Source organism: Bombina bombina, chromosome 4 (genome assembly GCF_027579735.1).
Source record: "Bombina bombina isolate aBomBom1 chromosome 4, aBomBom1.pri, whole genome shotgun sequence".
Lineage (NCBI taxonomy): Eukaryota > Metazoa > Chordata > Amphibia > Anura > Bombinatoridae > Bombina > Bombina bombina.
This window is the reverse complement of record NC_069502.1, coordinates 201006121-201018828: the sequence shown is the minus strand read 5'-3', so window position 1 is coordinate 201018828 and position 12708 is coordinate 201006121. Positions and strand designations below refer to the sequence as shown.

The 12708-nt window shown below is 34.4% G+C and overlaps 1 protein-coding gene across 1 annotated transcript in view; it reads left to right on the top strand.

The window, feature by feature from the left end:
- The window catches only part of LOC128656073 (ephrin type-A receptor 3-like), a 325679-nt gene that overhangs the window by 195002 nt on the left and 117969 nt on the right, over window positions 1-12708 (top strand). The window contains 5 exon segments of the mRNA XM_053709749.1: window positions 2665-3000; window positions 5352-5367; window positions 5790-5841; window positions 5843-5887; window positions 7955-8117. Coding sequence (XP_053565724.1) covers window positions 2665-3000; window positions 5352-5367; window positions 5790-5841; window positions 5843-5887; window positions 7955-8117 — 612 coding nt within the window.

Sequence of the window (12708 nt, the reverse complement as noted above, 5' to 3'; positions counted from 1 at the left end):
ACTCAGTAATAACACTATCCAATAAAGAAATCATTTTAAACAAAAATTGCATATAAAAGCTATAAGGCTCAATTAAGAGATCTCAGGTGTTACAAAAAAAGTGCTTTTACATAGGGATTTATAGGAATACATGTGTAAAAAATATTTTATGTATATAAATATATATCATGTAATTCTATACATATGTATATATGTATTTATATGTGTATATATGTATTTACAGACATAGTAAATACATATTTTACATATGTATAGAAATTACATACATATATCTCATTGCAATCCTGTGCTCGTGTTTGCGCTAGCTGGCGGCTATTTTTGTTGTTGTTTAAAAAAGGCTCTATTAAAGTCTATGGGGGGCCGATTTATTAATCCACGAATGTAGCCATATGCATCTGTTTCCCGTGCGAGTATTCAGGCTCACCCGGAAACAGGAGTTAGAAGCAGCGAGTCTTAAGACCTCTGAGGGTGGGCAGACAGCAATCAGCCTGACTAGATATGATCGGTTGATTGACACCCCCTGCTAGCAGCCGATTGCCGCAAATCTGCAGGGGGGCGAAATTGCACAGCATTTCACAAGGAATGATTGTGCAATGATAAATTGCGACAGCGTATGCTGTCAGCATTTATCGATGTCCGCAAACACATTGATAATTCGGTCCTCTATGAGGGAATACAATCTGTGTTTTGCAACTTTGCGGTCTTCTTTTGAGCGAGGATGCAACTGGCAAGAGTGCAAAACTTTTACTTGTGACCTGTAATACGTCCACAACTGGGTGCGCTATTGGTAAAAAGGTTTGTGCTCCACATGTAATATAGCCCATAGTAAAGACATTTGATCCTCATACCTTTTTTTTTTTAAAGACTTTATTAAATATGAATATTGCATAAATATGTTTTTTTTTAAGTTTTCAGCTACTTAACTGTAAGGGCTCTAAGGAACACACACACACACATATATATATATATATATATGTATTTATCTGTTTGTTTATGTATGTAAAGGGCTCTAATGAACACATTATATTAACTGTAAAGGGCTCTAAGGAACACACACACACACATATATATATATATATGTATTTATCTGTTTGTTTATGTATGTAAAGGGCTCTAATGAACACATTATATTAACTGTAAAGGGCTCTAATGAACACATTATATTAACTGTAAAGGGCTCTAATGAACACATTATATTAACTGTAAAGGGCTCTAATGAACACATTATATTAACTGTAAAGGGCTCTAATGAACACATTATATTAACTGTAAAGGGCTCTAATGAACACATTATATTAACTGTAAAGGGCTCTAATGAACATATATATATATATATACATATTTATCTGTTTGCATATGTATGTATGTCTGTAAATACATAATACACATATTCATACATAAATACCATACATAAATATCTTTAGACATGTATATTTATGTATCTCTAAGTTAAAGCCCTTTACAGACTTTTTTTTTAACATCTGAGACCTCATATCTTTGAGTCCTTATAACTTTTGATTGCACTTTATAAAATAATTTTTATTATATAGTGTTATTATGAGTGTAAACTGTACTTTTAAATGGGGCATAACAGTTAACCAGAGCCCTGAAGTTGCACAATCCCAATACACATTAAATTAAATTGCACTTGAGCGAACGCGTAAACTTTGAAATTGTAATACGCAGTACCCACACTAGTTCTGACACGTGAAAACACCTGCGATAAACCCCTTAAAGCTTGCATGTACTGTAAGCGTGACACTCGTAATCTAGCCCAAAGTCAGTGTTTATTTCTCAAAATTTTAAAATTCCTGTTCATCAAGGTGTGTGCTCCCTCTCAAATGCCTGACTTAAAAATCTTAAACTTACATTTACTTTGAAGTGTTGCCTTAACTTCTTATTTCTACTGTCAGGGTCAAAACTATCCTCCTACTCTAAGAGCATTGCAAACTGTCAATATCCTTTATATATACATATATATATATATATATATATATATATATATATATATATATATATATTATATATATATATATATATATGTGTGTGTGTGTTGTGTTTGTTACTGGTGGTATTGCTTATAAATCAATCAGATACTGCACCATATCTTCTTAGAAATGATTTTACCCAGAATAACTTTGGTGTTAAAGATGTATTTGATAGGATGCCAGCCAAGTTTCTGCTATACATTTTTATAAATGGATTTTTAAAATGCTTTTAAATGCTTATAGGTGTTTGACATTTGATTGTTCTTTTACATAAAACAATCAATAAAATTTAACTCCTTATACTTGTCATTGGCCCTGAGCCAAACTGTTTCAAGAGGAGATCTGATACATGAACCTTCTGTGATGCCTCTCGAATAACAGAATCTTTGGTTCATTCCTGACAGGAAGATAAATGAGAGAAGATGCTCACAATTGCTGGATGAATTAGACAAAAGCTGGGCTTCTAGAAGTAGGCTGTCATAAAATCTGTGTTTCTATCAGGGAATGATTAATAGTGTCTCTCTAAAAGCCCTTTTATGATGAATAGTTCCTGTCTCTAAAGGTCATCAGTTACAGTGTCACTGATGATGCCCAAGATATGTGCTTTGTCCCCCTTATAGGGTTTCCCTTATTTTCTGTCACTTCTTCTAAATCCTTCTCTATTTCTTTTTTCAAGAGCCACCATCTGCTCCAGATAATCCAATTTCAACTGTCAATGAGACATCCGTCATCATGGAATGGAGCCCCCCAGACGACACAGGAGGCAGACTGGACATCACGTACAATATTCACTGCCGAAGGTGCCAAGTGGAAGGGCAGAAGTGCATTCCATGTGGAAGTGGCATTCATTATATTCCCCGTCAGTTTGGTCTAACTCATACAAGAGTGCTTGTCACAGACCTACTTCCCTATACCAACTACACATTTGACATTGAAGCTTTGAATGGTGTGTCCGAGCTAAGCTCCAGTCCTAAGCAATTCATTTCTGTCAATATAACTACAAGCCAAGTAGGTGAGGTTCCTTCAGTTTCCCAAATACAACCTTAAATATCACAAACAGGCTTATCATTCCTGGTATTCTACTCAACTGGCAGATTCTAGTATTGAGTTATCCACTTTCACAGAGGATAACCACAGGCAGAGATAACACAATAGTATGATTTGTTTTTAAAACTGAAGGCTCAGTCTAGGTTAATAGTGTCACCTGCTATCTTTAAGCAAAAATGTATTATCTGGTAGTAACTTTACTGATTTTCAACTTTATATAGTGAAATCCCTTTAAAACTTGTTCATTTATTTATAGAAACATTTGAATAATATATAAATACAGAAATATACCTACTTAACAGAGGGCCCTGGTGCATATTTTTTGGGGCCTCCCAAAGGGTAGCTCAGTTGTAAGCACAGTAATAATATGCATATTCTTATGTATAATGATTTTGAGGATAGATAAATTGACTTTGCACCTGCACTAATAAAAGGCTCACCTACATTAGGATTGTACAAATTCTGCACACTACTATGTATAGACTGGCTAATATGGGCTTTCGCAGCACTAAATATAAATATATATATATGTATATATATACTGTATATATATATATATAATATATATATATTGTATAGGAGGGCACTCACAGGATTTTTAGTTTCAAAAATTGATGGGTGCTTAATCTTAATACATCAGAATTTACTCATAAGTAGTCATAGTCGACGTTTCGGCTCTTAATTGAGCCTTCTTCAGACAAGATTAAATCGGCTTAAATCTTTAATCGGCTATTCAGCCGTGCTCCCCAGAAGAGAAATAAGCAATAAGCATGATTGACATTATATATCTATATATATTATATATATATATTATATATATTTATATATATTATATATATATAGAGAGAGAGAGAGAGAGAGAGAGAGAGAGTTCTATTACATCTTATTATTGAACATTCAAGTTTTGTGTTTGTAATTAAACAGAGCAAACCACATATATATATATATATATAATATATATATATTATATATATACAGTTGCAAGAAAAAGTATGTGAACCCATTGGAATGATATGGATTTCTGCACAAATTGGTCATAAAATGTGATCTGATCATCATCTATAGACAATCACAGTCTGCTTAAACTAATAACACACAAAGAATGAAATGTTGCCATGTTTTTATTGAACACAGTAAACATTCACAGTGCAGGTGGAAAAAAGTATGTGAACCCCTAGACTAATGACATCTCCAAGAGCTATTTGGAGTGAGATGTCAGCCAACTGGACTCCAATCAATTAGATGAGATTGGAGGTGTTGGTTACAGCTGCCCCTGCCCTATAAAAAACCACCATTTCTGGGTTTGCCTTTTCACAGAAAGGCATTGCCTGATGTGAATGATGTCTCGCACAAAAGAGCTCTCAGAAGACCTACGATTAAGAATTGTTGACTTGCATAAAGCTGGAAAGGGTTATAAAAGTATCTCCAAAAGCCTTGCTGTTCATCAGTCCACGGTAAGACAAATTGTCTATAAATGGAGAAAGTTCAGCACTGCTGCTACTCTCCCTAGAAGTGGCCGTCCTGTAAAGATGACTGCAAAGCACCAGCGCAGACTGCTCAATGAGGTGAAGAAGAATCCTAGAGTGTCAGCTAAAGACTTACAAAAGTCACTGGCAAATGCTAACAATCCCTGTTAGCGAATCTACAATACGTAAAACACTAAACAAGAATGGATTTCATGGGAGGATATCACAGAGGAAGCCACTGCTGTCCAAACAAAACATTGCTGCAACGTTTAAAGTTTGCCACAAGAGCACCTGGATGTTCCACAGCAGTACTGGCAAAATATTCTGTGGACAGATGAGAACCAAAGTTGAGTTGTTTGGAAGAAACACACAGCACTATGTTTGACGAAAAAGAGGCACAGCACACCAACATCAAAACCTCATCCAACTGTGAAGTATGGTGGTGGGGGCATCATGGTTTGGGGCTGCTTTGCTGCGTCAGGGCCTGACGGATGCTATCATCGAAGGAAAAATGAATTCCCAAGTTTTATCAAGGACATTTTGCAGGAGATCTTAAGGCCATCTGTCTACCAAGCTGACGCTCAACAGAAGATGGGTGTTGCACAGGACAATGACCCAAAGCATAGAAGTAAATCAACAACAGAATGGCTTAAACAGAAGAAAATACGCCCTCTGAAGTGGCCCAGTCAGAGTCCTGACCTCAACCCAATTGAGATGCTGTGGCATGACCTCAAGAAAGCAATTCACACCAGACATCCCAAGAATATTGCTGAACTGAAACAGTTCTGTAAAGAGGAAATGGTCAAGAATTACTCCTGACCAGTTGTGCACCTCTGATCTGCAACTACAGGAAACGTTTGGTTGAAGTTATTGCTGCCAAAGAGGTTCAACCAGTTATTAAATCCAAGGGTTCACAGTACTTTTCTCCACCTGCACTGTTAATGTTTACATGGTGTGTTCAATAAAAACATGGCAAACAGTTCATTCTTTGTGTGTTATTAGTTTAAGCAGACTGTGATTATCTATTGTTGTGACTTAGATGATGATCAGATCACATTTTATGACCAATTTGTGCAGAAATCCATATCATTCCAAAGGGTTCATCATACTTTTTCTTGCAACTGTATATATATTATTTTTTATTTTTAACTTATTTTATTTTTTCTGCTGGTATCTATCAAATAGAAAATGGCATCATTCACTGCAAAAAGTAGATCTTTCTTATTCTTTCTATAAATCTGATTCTCCCTTTGTCTTTATTCTTTTTAAAGTGAATGTAATCCTAAAGGGAAAGAAAAAGCAAGGACAGTGTCACTTTGGCATTTCAAGGACTGGAAAAGTGTCAATGATGGCTTGGTGGAGTATGAAGTTATTTATTATGAAAAGGTCAGTGCTATACAGCAAACACATGACTTTCTATAAAATAACATTTATACCTGTTAATAGGAAACGTTCTACAGAAACATAGGAGGTAAAAAAAGATCAGAGATACTTGTACACAATCTGCTAGAAGTACAAATTTTATCTTGAGAAATGTTTATGTTGCTATGTAGTGTTCTTTATGTCAAACAGAGACTCCTACATCATTACAATACAAGTTTTAAACAATTCCCAAACATTTAGTGTGATTTCTCTCCATTCCTGCAAGATTTTTATTATCAAGCCCTTAATGAGAGCAAAATTGTAATAAACATCAAAAATATTGTCAATGCAATTGCAAAATTAGACATTTAAGCTACTGATCCATACTATAGTAACAAAAAGGTTTACATTAAGGATTTTTGAGGCTCCTTTATAGCTGCATTTATGGGCAAGCTGTTAGCCCTCTTACTTAAAGCTATTTTTAGGAAACGAAAGGCTTAGAAAACTGTTTTTTTTGTTAGCACAGAGAGTGGTAGTAGTTTACTGCACCTTTAATGGGCAGATTACTCCAGGTTCATAAGGGGTTATGGGAGTTAGACACATCACTAGAAGGGGTATTTTGACACTTTTAAAATATTAAATGTATTACACATATTTATTAATGTAATTAAGCCCATGGCCTCATTGGTCTTACATAGAACACAACAATAAATACAATTCTTTATTTTATTAATCACACTACTAATTGGACTGTGATTTATGAACTATAAAATCTGAAGTATAAGTGAATAAAACTCAGAATTATATAGTACAGTATTAAGCACTATGTTTGCCTTTCCTCAATGCAACATTTTAAGAATGCCCCTTAGTGTTTAACAAATCTTCCAGGGGATCTTCCAGACCTAGAGTATTAACACATCTAAGACTGTAATTCTATGCCTATTTCCTATGTCTACTTACCGCCCTTCAAGCACATCTCTTCCTTGTGTCAACATTCCAACTGGTCAGTAATTCTCCATGTGTCGTCCTTGTAACTATTTTTTTTTCTCATCCCTTAGTTACTCTGCCACCTGGTTATTACCTCTCTTTCATCTCCCTGTATCTCCATACCACCTAGTCAATCTTTCTGTTCATCTTCCCCATGTCTTTCTGCCACCAACCATCATGTCTTTCATCTGTGTTTCCATCCTACATAGTTACAATCTCTCTCTACCTACTGCCTCCATGCCATCCAGAAAGAAACCTGGTCTTTACTCTCTTACCTATACCTCATTGCCTCTCCATCAATATTTCTTGTTCCTATGGGGTATATTTAATACTGTGCGAGCGGACATGATATGATGTAGCGTATCATGTCCGCTGCACATCGATAAATGTTCTTGTGAACTGCTGGTGCAATGCTGCCCCCTGCAGATTCGGCCGCTAGCAGGGGTTGAATGTATTTGTTTCAGATTTGAATAAATTTGGATGTATTCGGATGTATTTGTTTCGGATTCGATTCGTAAATTCGGAAGTTAAGAATGTGTTATGTTGATTCAGATGGTTCCAAGTTACACAAACGGAATTATTTCACTGTTCTATCTCACTAAATCTCACTAAATTTAATTTTTATACTGAATTGTGATTAGTCCATGGCCATTTGAATGTAACTAATAAATCTGAACTAATTCGGATTTATTCGTTACAAATGCATTCGGATTAGTTTAGTTTCGGTGCTAGGGTAATTTGGAAATTCAAATGGATTTGAATATTCAAATGGATTTGAATCTCTGAATTTGGTGAATTCATCCGAATTTCCATTCGGAGCGAAACGAAATGCACGTCTAGTTTTCCCAATGCTATTCATGCTGCTTTATTTGCATTTCAATAAATGACTATTCAGGGACCTACATATAATAATGCACAATGATTTTAATTAGCCCAGTTTATACTTTTACATGTTCTGAAAGATATTCTTTCATCTTAATGAGGAAAAAAAAATAATTTTAAAAGATTAAACATTTAAAAGCTACAGGTTTTTTTTTTATTTCATACTGAAATGTTTGGTCTTTTGTTTGACATTTGCTTTTGTGTTTGAATCCTTCTTAACAGTATCAAAAAGATCAAAATTATACAATACTGAAAACACATTCAACGTCTATGACTGTGGATGGACTCAAACCTGGGACTGTATACATCTTTAGAGTCCGAGCTCATACAGTCGGAGGGCAGGGAATTTATGGAGGTGAAATAGAGTTGGAGACAAGCACAGAAGGTAATTAAATGATACTAACATACATGGATGGAAAGGAACAAAGAACTATAAAACTGGTAAACTGTATTTAGCTGTGAGGAGATGGCAAAGGGCAATTAATAGTTCTGGATGGTGTCAAGTGATATATTTACAAAACTCAATTTCTACAACTAGCAGCGCAGCTAAATGGTAGACAAGAGTAGGAATAGCCTAATATAAACAATTAAGTTAAGCAATATGTGGCACTGTTTGCCTGATGTTAACCAATTTTACAATAAATTTAAAAATACTAAAATGCTTAATTAAAATAATATTACAATCTAATAAATAAATACTAAAATCCCAAAAAGTCCCATAACCTGTAAGTAGTCCTGTGACTGGATTCACAACATATATGTAAATGGAATATTATCATCGTAATATCATGGGTTAATTTCAGATGTCCCAGTCAATCACTTTCAGGATGGGATATTATGATAAACCGATATATTTACAGCATTTATAAGTGAGAGACAATACAAATATACTCAAGGAAACATTAGGTATCTTAGGAAAACAATGCAATGTTATTGTATCTTTTATTATGTCTGATTTTAAACAGTAAATTGGAATTTTTTCACTGTCCAAACAAGACTGCAGTGCTAACAGTATGTCTTATCCAGCTACATGCTACACAGTGATTTTTTAGAAAAGTGGATATAATATTATATATTGTTTTGCATATAGATCTTTTACAAGGCAGTACTTTATTGTTGGTATTTACTATGCAGATGTGATACATTTTTATAATGTTCTTTTAAGTTTGTGTTAGTGTCTTTTAAGGCTATGAGACAACAGGAAATCATTCTTCAAGGATAAAACAGAAGTTATTCTAACTACAAAGATGATATTTACTGGCTGAAGAACAATATAAGAACTTAACATAGACATAACAATGATTAGACATATATTTTGTTTAGTTTCCTTTAGTGCAGGCCCTGGGAGCTGCCGTGCTAAGCTTCCTATTAGCGCCCCCGGGTCCCTGTTATAAAGGATCGAGATTAGTGCGGCTCTCCAGCGCTCGAAAGGTAATTATTTTACGCAATAGGTGAACTTTTTCACCTGTAGCAAAGGAACATTTACATTTGTTCAACAATAACAAATATAAATGTTTCACGAACAGTTGGTATTTGTTTGGTTTAAAATGAGACGAATACCCAATAGCATGGGCACCAAATATTCAAAATACATAGTATTTTGAATATTCCGAACAAAAGATTTGGCCGAACCAAAAATTTGTCTAACAACGGTGGTGTTATTAAATGAGTCTGGCTGTAGGATGGCCCATTGGTCAATCATTAGTTTAAAAATTACTGGTGAAAACTGATTTTCAGTTTGGTACCATGAGATTTGTACATGAAAATAAATGTATTTATATGTCATATTTGTAATCTAAGCGACCATTACTATTAAGATAGGATGTTGTTTCATAGTTGTATGGTTAATCAGTACATTTGTATCTGTTTTTATATCCAGGTAGAGCGCCTTGGTCTGCTTTTCATGGGTTTTGACATTTGAAAGCCTTCACAAGAAAATTAAATTGCTTCCTGCCTTATTCATTTCATAAATATGTTGCATTGAGATAAATTAACAGCATTATTCCAATCCAGTAGAAGTCACTTTTATACAGATTTTCATATGGTTTATTAGTCTTTACTTTTTGACAGACTTGACTTTTGGAATAGTATTTGCCTTTCTTGAGCCACATTTCTCAGATTTGCACTTTTGTTTTATGTTAAAGATTTTGCACATGCTCAGTTAGTGCTGTAGTTTTCTTGGGTATTAAAATATATAGATCAGATCACAATTTTAAAATGTGAAACTTAGTCACAGCTTAAATATGGACATCAGCTTGTTCATCAATGATTGCAATAAAGTAGTAAAAATGGTAATTATAATTACTTCATTTACAGATGTCATGAATTGATATTATGATTAAGTGGAAAAAGCAGTAATTTTAGCAGTTTTACCAATTCAAACATCAGCTTTTTTAATGAGCTTAAACGGCTTAAAAACAATGATGAATCCAATGTTTAGACATTCTCATGTTTATTTCTTTTGTTTGTATTGGTATGACACAAAAAAAGTGGAGAACAAAAAGCCAAATCTGACACATTCCATGCAAAAAAATGGATTGGACAACATTATTGGCACCCTCAATTTAATATTTGGTAGCACACCCCTTGGAAAAATAACTGAAATCAATCGCTTACTGTAACCATCAAGAAGTTTCTTACACCTCTCTACTGGAATTTTGGACCACTCTTCTTTTACCAACTGCTCTAGGTCTCTCAGATTGGAAGGGTTCCTTTTCCCAACTGCTTTTTGAGATCTCTCCACAGGTGCTATATCGGATTGAGATCTGGACTCATTGCTGTCCAGTTCAGTTCTCTACAGTGTTTTGTCTTAAACCATTTCTGGGTGCTTTTTGACGTGTGCTTTGGCTTATTGTCCTGCTGTAAGACCAATGACCTCTTATGGAGACCCAACTTTCTGACACTGGGCCCTACATTGCACCACAGAATTCTTTGGTAGTCTCCAGATTTCATAATGCCATGCACACAGTCAAGACATCTAGTGCCTGACTGTATGGACTGTATTCTTTTCTTTAAAAGCCTCATTTATTTTTCTTCTTTACTAAAAAGCTGTAATTTTATTTTGTCTATCCATAGCACATTTTCCCAAAAATGATTTTGGCTTCCTCAGGTAAGTTTTGGAAAACTCCAATCTGGCTTTTTTATGTTTCTGTATTAGCAGTGGGGTCCACCTGGGTCTCCTACCATAGAGTCTCTTTTCATTCAGATGGCGACATATAGTGCAAGCTGACACATTTGTACCCTGTGCCTGAAGGTCAGCTTTAATTTGTCTGGAAGTTGATAGAGGTTCTTTATCCATCATTCGAACAATCCTTTGTTGCAATCTTTGATATTTGTTTCTCTTTTGTCCACATCTAGGGAGATTAGCTACAGTGCCATGGGCTGTAAATTTCTTGACAATGTTGCGCATAGTGGACACAGGAACATTAAGATCTCTGGAGATGGACTTGTTACCTTGAGATTGTCCAATGTCCGTGCTTTTACACAATTTTTGTTCTCAAATACTCAGACAATTGTTTGCTGTTCTTTCTCTTCTCCATGCTCAGTATGGCACAGAGAGACACACAACAGAAAGGTTGAGTAAATTTTTCACCATTTTAACTGGTTGCCGGTCTGATTTCTATATTGTCAACACCTGTTAATTGATACAGTTGAGTTTAATTACAAATTACAGGAGCATCACAAACTTAGAATGCAATTCTTTCTTACAATTTTGAGAAGGTGACAATAATTTTGTCCAGTCCATTTTTGCATGGAATGTGTCAGATTTGGCTTTTTTCCCCCCACTTTTTTGTGTCATACCAATACAAACAAAAGAAAAAAAAATGAGAATGCCTAAACATTTGTAATTGCAACAATATTCTCGGTGAAGTGTTGCATTATCTGACAGAAATGCAGGGGTGCCAATATTTTTGGCCATGACTGTATATATATATATATATATATATATATATATATATATATATATATATATATATATATATATATATATATATATATATAATATCTATTTAAAAAATACAAACAACATTTCTACTAGAACATTGGAATGTAAAATATTTACAGAAAATACACAGTAAAACACATTATTAAATAATAAAATTGAATAAAAAATATTTTTATGTTTAAAGGTATATGACTGGAAAGAACTCCAAAGTCTATATCTATATGTGTATACATGTGTATTAGAGAAGATGTTGAAGGGAAGAAAATTTCATTTCAGATGAAATTTACATTTCGAATTTTCAGGGAAATTAGTTTCTCCAAATATTCGTTGGCTGCACTATTTGGTTTTCATTTAGTTTAAAATGTGAATGTTTCAAAGCTACAGGTGAAAAGTTCCCCTCTAGCTACAATACTTACCTTAAAGGGACAGTCTACACCAGAATTTGTATTGTTTTAAAAGATAGATAATCCCTTTATTACCCATTCCCCAGTTTTGCATAACCAACACAGTTATAATAATATACTTTTAACCTCTGTGATTGTCTTGTATCTAAGCCTCTGCAAACTGCCCCTTTATTTCAGTTCTTTTGACAGATTTGCAGTTTAGCCAATCAGTGCCTGCTCCCAGATAACTTCACGTGCACGAGAACAGTGTTATCTGTATGAAATACGTGAACTAACACCCTCTAGTGGTGAAAAACTGTTAAAATGCATTCTGAAAAGAGGCGGCCTTCAAGGTCTAAGAAATTAGCATATGAACCTCCTAGATTAAGCTTTAAACTAAGAATACCAAGAGAACAAAGCAAAATTGGTGATAAAAGTAAATTGGAAAATTATTTAAAATGACATGCTCCATTTGAATCTTGAAAGTTTATTTTGGCCTAGACTGTCCCTTTAATCTGCTCTCCAGAGCATGGAGAACAATTTAAAGTATGTATTAACCGCTTAACAAAAGGAAAGGAAACTAGTGAAAACTGATGATTTTCATCAGTATTTTTAATTTTTCTTTATTTTTGCATATAAAACAAAAT